We start from the raw sequence: 16,180 nt of genomic DNA on the forward strand, positions 1-16,180 counted from the left end.
ATGCATTCCTTTTTATAGCTGAGTAATATTCCATTATGTATATATACCGCAACTTCCTTATCCATTCATCTTACGATGGACATCTAGGTTGCTTCCATGTCCTAGCTATTATAAATAGTCCTGCAGTGAACACTGGGGTACATGTATCTCTTTCAGTTCTGGTTTCCCCTGTGTATATGCCAGCAGTGGGATTGCTGGGTTGTCTGGCAGTTCTATTCCCAGTTTTTAAAGGAATCTCCACACTGTTCTCCAAAGTGGCTGTACCAGTTTGCATTCCCACCAATAGTGTCAGAGGGTTCCCTTTTCTCTATACCAGGAGTTTCCTACATGCGCTTGTACTTTTAGAAATTTTCCACACAGGTCCAGGTAGGAGTACCATCATATTGTTTTAGAATTTATTTCTTTAAATTTTCACATACTATCTTGCAGTTGCCTTTTAAAATTACCTCATTCTAAACCTGGAAATGTATAATATGTATGTAGGACACAATTTGCTTATGCTTTGGTTTGTTTTTAAAACTGCACTGGTGCTTCAAAAGGCACCTGCACTGATTGAAGTTGAAAATTATTGCTGGAGTACTAATATAATATTTCTTACCTAATACAATCCATGTATATGGCTTAGATAAGTTACCTGTGTTATCTGAGCTTCAGTTTTTCCATCTGCAAAAAAGGTACCATTTCTTGGCAGGAGGCTAGTGGTAGAATTTGATGAGATAATGCTTGTAGCACAAGCTGGTGAGGTGGAAATGATGTTTTGGGGAGACAAAACAAAATATACTGTATTCTTTAAAGCAGATGAAATGTGCTTGAATCCACAATCTATTTATCAGTTCTAACCCAGGATGAGTGAGGTAAGCTTCTGAGCCTCAGTTTGCTCTCTATAAAATACACAAAAAATAGTTGTGAGATTTAAAACAAAATAATGTGTATGAAGGTCTTACTAGGGTATCTTTTTCCTAAAATGTGCTCAGTAATAATAGTACCCATTACTGTCAAGTGAGGCCCTTGATCTGGGCTTAAAACCTGCTTCTGCCATTCCTTAGATATATGTCTCTGAGGAGCTGTCTTGAAGTTTCTGAGCCTTAGTTTCCTCATCCCACCTTACTGGATTGTGAGGATGAAACAGATGCTTAGTATCATCTCTAAAACATGGTAGATACAAGCACTTAGCACTGTGTCCAGGTCTTTGAATGGAAACACACATCAACTGCTTTCTGCATCAGTTAACGTCTCCTTTTCCTTCTCAATTCTTTACTGCATAGATGAGGTGTATTTAAACTAGTGCAGGAGTGTTGAAGATAGAATTTTAAAGTCAGAATCTCTGCTCCTTTTTTTCACTGTTAATTTTCAAGTCCTTTCTATGGGCTAGTTTTACCCTACGATTCACAAGAAATGTAATGATGTGTAATGAATAGTGATACAGCATATTCAGATCAGAACATTAGTCATTTAAGCAAAACAAAGCCATAGAGGACTTCTTTCTTCAAAGTATATATATTTTCATCAAATTAATTTATCAAATAACAATTAACACAAGTTCTAGTTCTCTGTTGAATGTACAAGTTCAACAGAAATACGAATCATAATGGCATATTGTGGGGATGGGTAGTGGTTACTGGAGACTCTGAATCATAGTCCAGAGGAAAGGCAACGCTGAGAAATATCCTAAGAAGATGTTAAACTAGAGAAACAGTTTCTGAGACAAAAAAAGCTTTGCAATCACAGTCCAAGGCCATGTAAGGACAGTAATTCTGAAACGCTGAAGAACACAGATCATGTCCCAACCCAGGTGTTAGGTGTCTATTCTTGTCTCTCCATGAGTTCCCAGATCCCATAAATGAGAGAAGCAGTCACTTAACTCAAGGAAACTTATCGCTAAAAACTCACCAACTACGGGCTGAGCACATAGGGGCATTGTTTGACGCCCATGAAGCATTCTGGTTAGACGCAGTCATCTTTCGATTTGAGACTGAGCGAAGTAGAGCATTGGACGGGGGAACAAAAGAAAAAAGAGGGTTGTAGGGCTTTAACGTTGGCACTACTGACATTGTGGTTTGAAGAATTCTTTGTTGTGGGGCACTGTCTGGAGCATTGTAGGATACAGAACGGCACCCCGGGACTCTGTGGTATATGCCAGTAGCACAATTTCCCTCCCAGCTGTGACAACCAAAAATGTCTCCAGACTTTGCCAAATGTTCCTGGGGATGGAGGAGAAAGGAGATAGAAAACCAGGTTGAGAACCACTGTTCTGGAGTACGTGGAGGCAAGGAATAGGAATATACCCTGGTCACCCCCCAGTTGCCTTTCTCCTTTACAAATATTTTGCTGCTTTAGAAAGGCTTTTTATGGATATCTTAATCCTCTTCTCTCTTCCTGGATAGCTGTTTCTGTTTTCATTCTAGTCACCCCAGGATAGGCTGAGACTTACCTCAGAGACCCTCAGTGAAGTCCTGGGCAGCTGGGAGGAGAGCAGGAGAGCATGAAGTCAAGGCAACTGGCCAGAGACCGAGGTCTCCTCTTGACAGGGCTTGTGGTATCTGGCCTGAGTGCAACACTGAAGACTAACGTTATTCCCTCAGTTTTGACTGTTACAGTGGTTCATAAAAGTAGGGCGGGTAGGTACAGGAAGAATGGGAAGAATCAGAATCATTGGGAGAAAATGACACATCTTTGTACATCTGCCAGCATACAGCCCCAGGCTGTCAAAATTGCAGCAAGGCGTGGCATAGGGTATGCATGTTTTCAACTCCAACGCAGAGTTAGTGTAAGGTGTTACTTATTCTCAGTCTCTTCTTCCAGTGGAACCACCTGTCTAAGAAGTTTTCTATGATATCTAACCTATTGAGGAGTAACTCTCGATAACAAGTTAGAGACGTGCCTTGAAGCATTATTCGAACTAGTGAAAAATGATGAAAACACTAACTTGAAAATATGGCATTTTTATGTTCATTGCTTACAACAGCCAGAACATGGAAGGAGCCTAAGTGCCCACTGATAGATGAGTGGGTAAAGAAGATATTATAAAGATAATAGAATATTACTCAGCCATAAAAAAAGAATATAGCAAGCCCCTACACATGAATTAGTTCTATTCTGAGAGCACATTAGTGAGTCCAGTTTGTTAAGTCCAACAAAGTAGCCTAGGTACCCAACACAATCTGCTATATGGTATTGTACTGTAATAGCTTTATAATGTTTTTCACACAAATAATACACAAAAACAAACAAGAAAAGTATAGAAAACATTTCTAAGCTTACAGTACGGTACCTTGAAAAGTACAGGAGTACAGCACAACAGCTGTCATCCAGGGGCTGGCAGTGAGTGAACAGGCAAGAAGTGTTGCTGACTGGAGCGGGGAGAGAAGGTGGGAGATGGTAGAGCAGAAGGATCGTCAACAACAGGAGACAAAGGGCCAGCTGCTTTGTCACTAACATCTGACCCTGATGGAATGCACATTCACACCTTTCAAAGTTTTCAACTTGAAGGATCATATGTAGGGGACTTACTGTGAAATCTTGCCATTTTCAACATGGAAGGACCTAGAGGGTAATGTTGTTGTTCAGTTGCCCAGTCACGTCCAGCTCTTTGCGACCCCATGGACTGCAGCACGCCAGGCTTTCCTGGTGCTGCAGAGGGTAATATGCTAGCTAAGTGAAGTAAGTCAGACACAGAAAGAAGAATACAAATACAAACTGTATGATGTCACTTATATGTGGAATCTAAAAAAAACATGAATAAACATAACTAAACAGAAATAGTCATAGATACAGGGACTAAACAGATGGTTGCCAGAGGGGAGGGGTTGAGGGAAGAAAGAAGTAGGTAAGGGAGATTGAGAGGTACAAACTTTCAGTTACAAAATAAATCATAGGTATTAATTATACAATGTGGGGAATATAGTCAATAATTATGAATTAACAGTATCTTCATATGGTAACAATGGCAACTAGACTTACCATGATGATCATTTTGAAATATATGGAAATACTGAATCACTATGCATTGTACTAGGAACTAACACAGTTTTGTAGTTCAATTATATTTCAAATACAAAGAAACAAACTCATAGAAAGAGATCAGATTTGTGGTTGTCAACAAAGGTTTGTCTCATCAAGGCTATGGTTTTTCCAGTAGTCGTGTATGGATGTGAGAGTTGGACTATAAAGAAAGCTGAGCACAGAACTGAATTGCTTTTGAACTGTGGTGTTGAAGAAGACTCTTGAGAGTCCCTTGGACTGCAAGGAGAGCTAACCAGTCCATCCTAAAGGAGATCAGTCCTGGGTGTTCATTGGAAGGACTGATGTTGAAGCTGAAACTCCAATACTTTGGCCGCCTGATGCGGAGAGCTGATTCATTGGAAAAGACCCTAATGCTGGGAAGGATTGGGGGCAGGAAGAGAAGGGGACGACAGAGGATCAGATGGTTGGATGGCATCCCCGACTCGATGGACATGGGTTTGGGTAAACTCTGTGAGTTGGTGATGGACAGGGAGGCCTGGTGTGCTGCAGTTCATGGGATCGTAAAGAGTTGGACATGACTGGAGCAACTGAACTGAACTGAAGTGGGGTTCGGGAGAAGGGGAATCAGAGGAAGGTAGTCAAAATGTACCAACTTTCAACTGCAAGATAAATAAGTACTAGGGATGTAACATATAACATAAGTAACACTGCTCTATGTCATATATGAAAGCTGTTAAGAGAGTAAATCCTAAGATTTCTCATTGCAAGAAAAAAATGGTTTTATACTTCTTTGAGATGATGTTCAGTAAACTTATTGTGGTAATTAGTTCCTGACTCACGTGAGTTAAATCATTATTCTGTACACCTTAAACTTATACAGTGCTGCATGTCAATTATCTCTCAATAAAAGTGGAAGAAGAAAAGAACAATAGATAAAAGCATTGAGAGTTTTTAAACCTAGTAGAGATAAATGTAAATAACCTTTTATACTAATAAACTAGAAACTGAGAGGGAAAAGTGACTTCTATTAAATATAGGATACCAAAAGAAGAAAATAAAAGAAAAAATGTGGGATATCAAAAGTAAATTAAAAAGAATGAGAAACTGGAAAAAAAAATGGGAGAAACAAACTATAAGTATTTGGAAGCATTAAAAAATAAGCTAGCACAAAATGGGAAATTTTGAAAATGGGAAAATCAGGGTAGATTTTCTAAATAAATTTGTGGGGGAGAATAAATGAAATAATCCATGTAAAGATCCTAGAATAGTGTGTAGTAAGCCCTCAAATGTTGACCATAACTGTTAAAAACTGTTTTTAAAGATAAAGTGCTTAGAGTATGATGTTAAATGAAACTAATAAGATCTAAGACTACAAACAGTAGATCCCTATTTCATAAAAAGATACCCATAATTTGGGGATCAAGACTGAGCTGTGATAGTCTACCCCTTGGACTCAATGTAGACATATTTGCATCCTGAAATGTATAACTTGTTCTCCTGCACTTTTCTACTGTTTTCTGAAACTCAGGTCCTCTGTCAAATTTAGGATTTTTAAAATAAATGACGCAGCCATTTATATCTCTATAAGAACACCAAATTCACGAAAAGCTCTGGAACTTGGAAAAGTCAGAGATTTTCTCAGCTTGCTATCTCTCTTATTCTGACACATTTTTTTCCTACTCAAATCCCATTAGCAATTCTTGGATTCCTTAAATAAACTAATATTACTAAATATTAAACAACCAGGAACATAGTCCCTTATTTGAAACAATGTGTAGTTTTATAACATTTTAGATACTTATTTGTTCATGTTTCCACTTTGGTAAAATAGGATGCTTCCGTTTTTACTTCATTTTATAAATCTTATATTAGATTGAATCATAGATGACGTGCCTGCCTGCTTTCCACTCCCCAAGGACACACACATCTTAATGGAAAACTACGAGATGATCTTTAGGATGTGGTATGTTTCTCCCAGCTTTGAACATGATTCCATATAGAAAAATATACTTGTTTGTTTCAGTTATTACCTTTGTTCAGTGTATGATAACCATATATGTGAGCAATCTAAAAATATGGTTTCCTGTGAAAACACCATGACTATGTGGTACCATCTTACTCTATAAAAGCAGTTTCCTTTATTGAGACAAAGCAACCTGGCTCTATTTATAAATACAAGACCAAAACAAAACATGGATCATTTCCTCTGTAAGAGATTGACTCCAGACTAGGAGCTCATTATCCAAAACCTCTGGCAGGTCCTCTCTAGCCCCACTTCCTTGGGACATGCATCTTTCACCACTTCTGGCTCCCTCTGGAACAGTGACCAGCTGCCTCTAATTTCCTCACAGACTAGATGTTGAGGTGATGGTGATGAGAGTGAGTTGAGACTGACATTTTTAAAGCAAGACTCCATCTGCAAAGGCTGACTAAGATTTTCATTATTGTATTTTTAAGTCCTTGACTATGTTTTAAACAATCAGGAATTTGCTTTTGTTACTAAAACAATTTAACTATATAAAATGTTGCTTTCTTTTCCTCTCATTCTCTGTTCCAAAATTCTGTGTTCATAAAAATTTGATACTTTGGAAGTACATTTCTGTTCATTTTTTATTTTTATAGCCTAGCTTTTGTATCCAGTTTTTATTGAATGTCTACAAAGTGCCAAGCAACTTCTAGTACTGGGGATTGGGGGCATCAGTGATTAAAACAGATAAAAATCCTTACTTTCAAGGAGCTTATGTTCTAGAAGATATAGAACATAGAAAACAAAAAAGCCAAACAGCTAATTATCTCGTTTGTTACAAGATGCCAAGTGTTATAGGAAAAAAAAGGTCAGGTTGAGGAATGAGAGTGCTATGTTGGTAGTGGAGGCAGTAAACTGAGGTTGTGGTGATGAGATCTGAGCAGACTCTAAACTGGAAAAGGTGATCATGCAGACATCTGGGAAAGGAGCACTGCAGGGAAGAAGGAACAGTGTCTATGTTATAAGGCTGAAGTGTACTTGGCTTGCTTAAAGAAAAGCAAAATGTATGGTACAGGATGGTGTAGTGGGGAAACATAGAAACTTGTGAGGCCAAAGGATTTTGGCTTTTATTCTAAGTGAGATGGGGGTACAGAAGCCACGTAATTTGATTTGTGTTTTAACAGACTCCTCCGGTTGCCTTTTTAATAGTGGAGGGGTGGAGGGAGAGCTGGAAGACTTGAGACGAATTAAAAACCTACTGAAATAATATAGCAAGAGACAATGATGGTTTAGGCCAGAATGGTAGCAGTGGGAATTGGTAAATAAGAATCTGAAAGATTCTTGGAATATTTTAAAGGTGAGCTAATATAAATTCCTGATTATTAGATGTATACTCTGAGAAAGAGAGGAGTCAAAGATGAAAGTTTTGGCTTAAGAAACTTGAAAACCAGAGTTGCAATTAACAGAGATGGAGAAAATTATGGATAAAGTAGGTTTTATCAGGGGAGATACATTTTTTAGCCTGATTGGAGCACATTCAGGAAAGAATGGGAAGAGAAGAATTGGAAACAAGTATAGAAAACTCAACTATTGCTCCAAAAGGGAAGGAAAAAATGGTGGTAGCTGGCAGGGGAAGTGGAGTGAAGAGGTTTATTTAGGTTGGGAAATACTGTAACCTACGTATTTGCTGGTACAAAGATTCAGCTAAGAGGGAAAGTTCATATTGTATGAGAAAAAGATAATGGTTGGAACAGCATTCTTGAGAAGGTGAGTGGGGACAGGATACGGGGTAAACTAGAAATCAGATTTAAGTAGGAATATGGATGGTTAGGAAGATAAGAGTATGTAGAACCTGTGTTGGTAGACGGCTGGATGTGGTTGTGGAAAACTGCAGGAGTCCTCTGTCAGTTAATTTTCTGAGTAAAGTAAGAAAGAAGGTCATCAATTGGGTGGAGGATGAGGGAGGTGGTGTTGGAGATATTAGGAGAAAGGAGATACGAAATGGTAATCCAGTAATGAATTTAAAATGAGACCAATCAATATAGTTGTTCATTTTGTTTGGCTACTTGGCTGTAGACATGGAGAAGACACAATAGAGTCAACCAGGTTTTGGTTTTGCCAAGCAAGTAAGACAAAGCTAGAGAGGAGGCTGAGTGAATGGAAAGCAAAGGAGTGATTATAGTGATTGAATGTTTAAACCAGATACGGAAGAGAGGACTTCAAGAGCTGAGTGACAGGGCCCTCCCTGGTGGCTCAGTGGTAAAGAATCCACCTGCCAATGCAGAGGGCATGGGTTTGATCCCTGGTCCTGGAAGATCCCACAAGTCATGGAGCAGTTAAGCTGGTGCGCCACAACTATTGAGCCTGTGCTCTAGAGCTCAGGAACTACAACTACTGAAGCCGACACTCCCTAGAGCCCGTGCTCTGCAATGAGAGAGGCCACTTCAATGGGAAGCCCACGCACTCCAACTGAAGAGTATCCCCCACTCACTGAAACTAGAGAAAAGCCTTCGCAGCAATGAAGAGCTGCTGCTAAGTCGCTTCAGTCGTGTCCGACTCTGTGCGACCCCATAGACAGCAGCCCACCAGGCTCCGCTGTCCCTGGGATTCTCCAGGCAAGAACACTGGAGTGGGTTGCCATTTCCTTCTCCAGTGCATGAAAGGGAAAAGTGGAAGTGAAGTTGCTCAGTCGTGTCTGACTCTTAGCGACCCCATGGACTGTAGCCCACCAGGTTCCTCCGTCCATGGGATTTTCCAGGCAAGAGTACTGGAGTGGGGTGCCACTGCCTTCTCCGAATGAAGAGCTAGCAGAGCCAAAAACAAATTATTTTTTTTAAAAAGTGGAGTGACAAATTACTTAATCTATTCCTGCTTATTTAATATGAAAATATTAAGAGCGCTGTGTGAGGCTTATGTGGAATAATGTGTGCAATCACTTTCTCGAGGTTTCTCATCAGCATCACCTGGGATATTTTTGACACTACTAATGCCCACAGCCCAAACCCCTAAATAGAATTTCTGAGGGTAAGGCTGAGGATGACTCGGTCTAACTACTTTCCAGGTGATTCTAATGTATATCAGGGCAGCAAACTTCTGTGTACCTTAATGATCTCTATTCATGATACTAACAATTATTTAATGAATATCTCCTATAAGCCAGGCAACATACTATAGTATTCTCTCATTCAAGTTCCAAAACTTTTCAAAGAAGAGTTTGTGCTTAAAGCGACACACAGTAAGTGACAGAGCCAGGGATGTCTAGCCAGTTGTCTATGCAAGCCAGTAAAGCTTGTTACTCCGACTGGTTTGAGGAGCAACACCATCACCTGAGACCTTGTTAACAAGAACTGCCTTGTCACTGACCTGTTAAATCAGAATCTGTATTTGAATAAGATCTTCAGGTGATTCCTAAGTATATTAAAGTTTGAAAAGCCCTGAAACAGGCCACACTAGCTCTCTCCTAATTTCTATTCTGGGGTAAGATGGACCCAAACAATTCATATCGATGGGCCAAGGGCAACATTTAGTTTAAGAAATTCTTCAGCTGATGCCAATTGCTTGTAAGTATCAATAAATAGTTCCTTAATGCCCGAAAAAGCTAATAAATGTCTAAAAAGGATTATTTCTAGAAATATTTTACTTATGATATAACACTGAGAATCACTTAGGATTCCTTTGAGGGATATCTTTTATTTGTTAAATTAAAGGCCAATAAGGTATGATCCCAATGAAGTGTTCCATGAAATGCTATTTTGTATAGTGGTTCATAGTTACTAAATGTCTTTTTCTTATTCCTTGAAATGAATAGGAGTTTGTTACTGGGATTCAGGCAAATTGTCTAAGATCACATAACAGGTAATTGCAGGACTAAGACTCAACACAGTTCCTTTCGATTTCTGTTTCACAAGACGGAGCACTAAGGAGTAAAGCAGTCATTTCAAAGAGAACAAAGCAGCACTGCTTTACCAGTTCCTGGAGATCTAGCCTTGTAGTTCTCATACGGAGAAGCCCCTATATCTCTATAACCAGGCAATCCTGGCTTCTGTCATAAACTTTATTCTTGAAACATTTACACAGGGTTTGGTGGGATTGGAGGTAGGAAGGAACATCAGTACTTTATGCAGTAACTTTTCTCTGAATCAACCAAAATCACTGTGAATTGAACATACATAATCCTAGCTCGAATAACATCTAAGCCTTTAGAATTCATTCAAGGATGTATTTATTTACAAGATACAAGTGTTTATTTAATAAGAATTAAAGTGCTTAATTTTACAATGTTTCCAGCTCTCTGACCAAATATACATATTTACACAATATATACACTATCTGCAAGTATTTTACATTCATACAGCTAGAAAAGAAAACTTACTTTTTGTGTACACTTTTTCACATTTGAATTAACTCTAAAATTTTGCTAACATACCTTTTCAAATTGATCATTCAACAATTCAAAACCCCAGATAGCACTTGTTCAAAAATAACAGTCAATTGTCACTCACAAAATGAAATGCTAGTTTGTAAAACAAATAAAATCCCCCCAATTTTATATACAGACATGATTGCTGATGGAGACCTTCCTCAAGTGATACATTCCAACATCCATATAATATGTAATATATAATGCAATTCTGTTATCATAATGGTCCCATAGACTATTATGTCTTTTCCCAAACCTATATATTAATGTATATATATCTCACTCTATGTATTTGGTATTCACTTATTCAAATATGCTACAATATTTCTTGATTTATTTTCTCACTAGTCTACCTAATCTCACTAATTCAACCTATAATGAATTTTAGGAAGGGGTAAACATCATGTAACTCTCAGTGACTCACAATAAGTTAACTATCTTGTAGAAGCCATGTGCTATTTCATTTCAAAAGACAGAAAAGACACTGTTTCCTGCCAAATGTTCAGTCCGAAAAGTAGAAGACAGACCATGACTGACTTTAGAGGGATTTCTTTTTATGTCAGTAAACAGTGCAGAAAATGGTCCAACAGTATTATTATTTTTTTAAGTCTAAAAGAAAAAGAAAGTAATAATATGATTGTTGCTGTTTAGTTGCTAAGTCGTGTCTGCTTCTTTGCAACACCATAGGCTACAGCCCACCAGGCTCCTTTGTCTATGGGATTTCCCAGGCAAGAATACTAGAGTGGGTTGCCATTTCCTTCTCCAGGGGATCTTCCTGACTCAGGGACTGAATCCACATCTCCTGCTTAGCAGGTGGATTCTTAACCACTGAGCCACCTGGGAAGCCCAATGACAAGATACTAGTGGTATAATTTAGATGTCAAGGTGAAAGGCCCAGGTGCAATAGATCCATGAGTGTGCAATTACATAGATTTGCATCTTATAGTTTATACCCCCCTGCAGTTTAAGTAATTTTCATTTATCTTAGATATATTGCTCTGATTTGGAGACCATGGGTCTCTTTCTGTCCACCTTTCTGTCCATACTTGCTTGTTTCAGTTCCTAATCATATTCCTCTCTGCCGTATCAGTAAAGACAGCAAAGTTATCTTCTCATGACAACATGATTACAGGGCATACATAAGAATAGATTTTACTAAAATTCCATGTACATAATTTATGTTAAAATATTTAAGTTAAAAAGAATACTTTCTATAAAAATTTTATTCCTGTGGAAAAACAGAATTTGAAATCAATAGAGCTCTTAAATATATACCTGTATGCATAAACTCACAGAAAGGGTTTCAAAAGTATATCTAGCAGTCTTTCTACATCATACTCCTATTTTCTAATTCTGGAGACTCTATAGTAAATAATAGTATTAAAATAAAAAGCAATTTGATTCTACTAAAATTGGATGAGGATGAAAAAGTAACATGATCCACTATAGATGTTCAATATAGCCCTAAGAACACATTAGTCACAGATTTCATATTAATATATTCTTAAAGAATACAAAATTTGAGAATGAAGACATTAAGATATTTTTGCTTTTTAAATTAATTTTAGCTTATATATACAATGTGCTTTAATCTTAGAGGCGCTAACAAGAACAGTATGTAATGTAGAAAAAATTTTCTATTCTGCAATACAGCAAGAATACCTGCAAAAACAAAAAACAAAACAACAACAACAAAAACCTTTTGTTCCCTAGAAGTTTATTTGTTCCCATTGTTACCTTTTCCTCAGGATATACTCAGCCCAGAAAGATCATTATTACAGTTATCACAGACAATGAGCTCAGAATAAGAACTTAAGGCTTTGTGTATAACCCAAAATGAGATCTAAAATTTAGAGGGGGAAAAATACTGTTTCCACAAAGAAGACAATAAAAGGTTTGGTAAGTTTTAGAAATTGGGATTTTTTTTTTTTTCTTTTAAATTTGCATACATTAGCCAGTAAATATACCAATCTACATTAAGCTTCATGGAAAATGAAATGTAACCTGATGAAGTTGTGCAGATGTGCTTTAACTGTTTTTTTTTTTTACCATCCAGACCCTTTGCAAAAATAAAAAGGCTTTTGATGGTTACTTGAATCCCAAGAATAATACTGTCCCTAACCCAAACCCTGCCACATATACATTCTTTTCCTTAAAATGAGCAATTCCAATTATAGTATCACTCCTAGAGTTAATTCTCTATATCCTTGTGGCTAGGAATGTTCACATTAAAATTTCAGTATAAAATCTTTCCCTGTAAAATGTTATTGCTTGCATACATGATGGCATTATAGATGCCACTGTCACAAAAGTGGCTGGTGGCATTTTTCATTTTTGGGTCCCACTTAAAACCTGAAGATAAGTCTGCACTACATTTCATATTCAATATACCAAATGGTAGACTTTCAATAAAGCAAAACTTATATTTAAAAAGCTGGAATGTTTTACAATAAATAGTAGTTTCAATCAAAGAAGTATTTTTTTTAAGTTTGAAGGAAGGGCATGTTAAAGAAAAGATGACTTAGAGGAAAATAAAGAATAAGGCCCATATGGAATGTTGTTTTAATAGTAAAACAATCAATTGTTTTTCTAGGTTCAATTTATTATGACAGCTCAGGTGTCTCAGAAAGCAAAAGACATTACTCTTATAATCAACTAGGCGCATTTTGAGGTCTTTTGGTTGAGTGTTTCTAAATGGCTAAAAGTATTCCCTTGCCTTTCTTCAAGTAAAAGCATTAGTGAAAACAAAGCTGCTTCATTGCTTCTCTTTGTGCCTGACAAAAGAACATGTGGAATGTGAAGACGGTGATTGGATAAGCAGAAATTCTCTTCTGATACTAACACTTCTATTTTTTTGGAAAAAAAATTAAAGATAATGTTAAGAGTATGATAATAAATATTCTCTTTACATGAATCTTCTTTCAATAATCTAAATTAAATAACATCTGATATTTACTGAGCCAAAACTTGAATGTGTTCATGTTACTTCCATTCCAGGAGGACTTATTTGTAGGAAAAATGTAATCTTCTTGCTCTTCAAAATAGTTTTCAAAAATAATTTGACTTGTAAATCTTCTAACTGGCCCTTACATTTCCATTTTTCTATCCTCATTACAAAAGTCATCTTCTCCTGAAAATCATTCTACATTTTTACTGCTTCTCTTTTCTTGAGATTAAGAAAATCAAAGCATCACCTACAGCCATAGTATAACCTTCTCAATAATCACCCCTAAACACCACATACACAAATACACCCAAGCCTGGCAACTAGAAAAGAGAAACAATGTGAAATATTTTAAATTTGTCCTTAATTTAATAGGGCCTAAGAAGCTACCTTTATCTTTTTTTGGCTCCAAGTATTTGGCTTAATGTTGATGGCAATGGCTGGTATTCCTTTTTCGGAAGAAGGCAATCTAATTATGCCCACTATAATTAGTTTAGCTTCTCCTTAGGGATGTGGGGGAAAAAAGAGATACTGATACTTCATATATTTCTTTAAAAAACAGGGCCTGAATAAAATGTATGGCAATCTCAAATTCTGAGTGAATCTAATAGACCTCTAAAGTGTAATCCCCAAAGGCTGGTAGGATCATTCTTGTGCATTTCTAGCAGACAGATGAATTTTAAAAAAGACAATGTTTGGAACATGATAGAGTAAATGAAAAACAAGAGAGAGAGATCTAAGTTTGAGAAAAGGATTAACTTAAATATCCAACAATGTGAGATTTTAATCACAACTACAATATAATAAAGAATGGCCTTTGTGACAAGGAATCTATTAATATTAAAATTGTTTATTAAAATTCCCCAGAGGATAAAAGGGGGAAAAAATGCTCAAATTTTCATCAATCATACTATACCCCCTAAAACCTGCCATTAAAATACTATTTTTTCTATATTGTATTTTCCCCCACTGTTCCTTAATGAGGTGGTTTAAAAAGTTAAGCATAAACTCTCTTAATCCTTTACCCTTAATCATAGAATATCACATGTGAAATTTTTGTCATATCTGACAAAGGAATAAGCCCACAGTTATCTTAAGTGTTAATTATATATAGTCCTCATTTAACCAAAATTAACAGTCTTAAGGGAAAGGAAAACATAACAATAAATGTAGTTGCCGTATGTCCCAGTTCTGTGTAAGGTCAGGAATCTTGTACATGCTGATATTAACTGCCACAACAATCAGAGGACGGTAAAGGGTAAAATAATCTGTATGTCTTGATCATTCCAGTGACCAAAATGCACTTTATCTCAGAGTAATCAAGACTGAAGTATTAATTAAACCCTAATCTTATATTTAACTAGGTATTATTAGCACCTTCAAAGAGAGGCACTGTTTTAAATAGGCACAGAACAAAGAAAAATAGTACTTTAAAAATACTGTTGGAACTCACTAATATATCCCATGCCACATAAATTACAGCTTTTTATTATAAAAATATCAATACCCTTAGTTGTTAATCAGTTAAATGTAAATCAGCAAAAACATCTCATAAGTTTAGAACATTGCTCAGTTCCAAGATAAAACATGCTGTATATTTAAAAATAAATTAGAGACAAATATGAACCTAACCTGAAAAGTGTGGATAGTGTGTATATATATATTTGTATTTAATACTATATGTACATAATTGCTATATACTTAAGATATTTTATTCTTAGAAGTATTTCTACAAACACAAGTATTATCTTGAGTACCAACAATGTGTCTTTTTTCTTTTGCTTTAAAAGAATGTACATCATTTATGCAGCTTGTTTTATAAACTAACTTAAATAAGTTAATACAATAGCCTAAATTGTCCCTGTATTGTTGTTTTTCTTTTTTTTTTTTTTTACTGTGGATCTATTTTGGCAACATGGAGGTATATCTTTCAAACTGTTATAAAGCCTACATGTATAAGTGAAGACATTAAAGGATTTCTTAAATGAAAGAGGACTTCTCTAACCTAAAGTGATAGAATTAATTGATACCACTTTTTTCCAAGACAAAAGTACATATTCAAGGAATAGATCATTAAAAAAATGCTCCACTTTTCACATTATTTCAAACTTTATGGGTAGAATGGCCATGCACATTAATTTCACTAAGAGTACATAAACATAGGAAAACAGTCCCCCAAAAGATGCATTTATGAGCCTGTAAAATTTTTCAACATTAAAGTGCTAAGAGATGAGTAAGGAGAGCTGAGAATACTGTGAGCTATAAATCTTGAGACACGCCCTACACCGTGGTAGGTCTTGGAACTTAGCATTCTGATTTTCTCTTAGGTTCAAGATGATCGTCCAAAGTGTCTGGATGCTGGCTGGGACCATCTGGCGTCTCACCTGTGACAGCTAAAAGGATGATTTTCAGCCACTTCTGTTTCAGTTCCTCACTGTCTGCAGCAAAGCTGTGTACAGACTTAGACTGGGTCAGTTTGAAACTGTGTGGCAGGTCTGCACTCCTTGGGATGTCGTCCACAACATAGCCCAGGAGTGGAATGGTGGCCTGGGCTCTGACATCCTAAGGAAAAAACATGGTGAGATGTGATCCGGCTCCCACTAACACTCCTTTCCCACCATCTCTCCACAGACTTGTACTGTGAGCTCTCCATGGAGATGGGAGAGATCCATTGCTTAGCACTGTGCCTCTGCATGAGGCCACTGGTAATGTCACCTGAGTGAATTAATGAATAAGCACGAATGCCTAAATCAGCTAGAATTCATTGACCCCACACCTCTTCCCCTGTGAGGGAGCCCATTCAGCTCTTTATTCAATGTAAAAGAGAAGAAAAGAACAGTAGTTTTATTGTACAAAATAAGCAAATGTTAATGATGATTTCATTACC

At 36.8% G+C, this 16,180-nt stretch overlaps 1 protein-coding gene across 9 annotated transcripts in view; it reads right to left on the bottom strand.

Annotated features, from left to right (window-relative positions):
* The window catches only part of FGD4 (FYVE, RhoGEF and PH domain containing 4), a 277,869-nt gene that overhangs the window by 13,578 nt on the left and 248,111 nt on the right, over nt 1-16,180 (bottom strand). For 6 of the 9 annotated variants that reach the window (XR_014082406.1, XM_081591589.1, XM_081591597.1 and 3 more), the window contains one exon: nt 15,384-15,855. The exons of the other annotated variants lie outside the window; for them this stretch is intronic. Coding sequence is in view for 5 of the 6 variants with exons in the window: in XM_081591589.1 (XP_081447715.1) it covers nt 15,598-15,855 (258 nt within the window). In the remaining variant the exon portion in view is untranslated. Of the gene's footprint in view, nt 1-15,383; nt 15,856-16,180 lie in introns of those variants that run through there. 9 annotated transcript variants of the gene reach the window in all.

The sequence above is a fragment of the Giraffa tippelskirchi genome, chromosome 4 (assembly GCF_054371585.1).
Source record: "Giraffa tippelskirchi isolate mGirTip1 chromosome 4, T2T-mGirTip1v1.2.pri, whole genome shotgun sequence".
Taxonomy (NCBI): domain Eukaryota; kingdom Metazoa; phylum Chordata; class Mammalia; order Artiodactyla; family Giraffidae; genus Giraffa; species Giraffa tippelskirchi.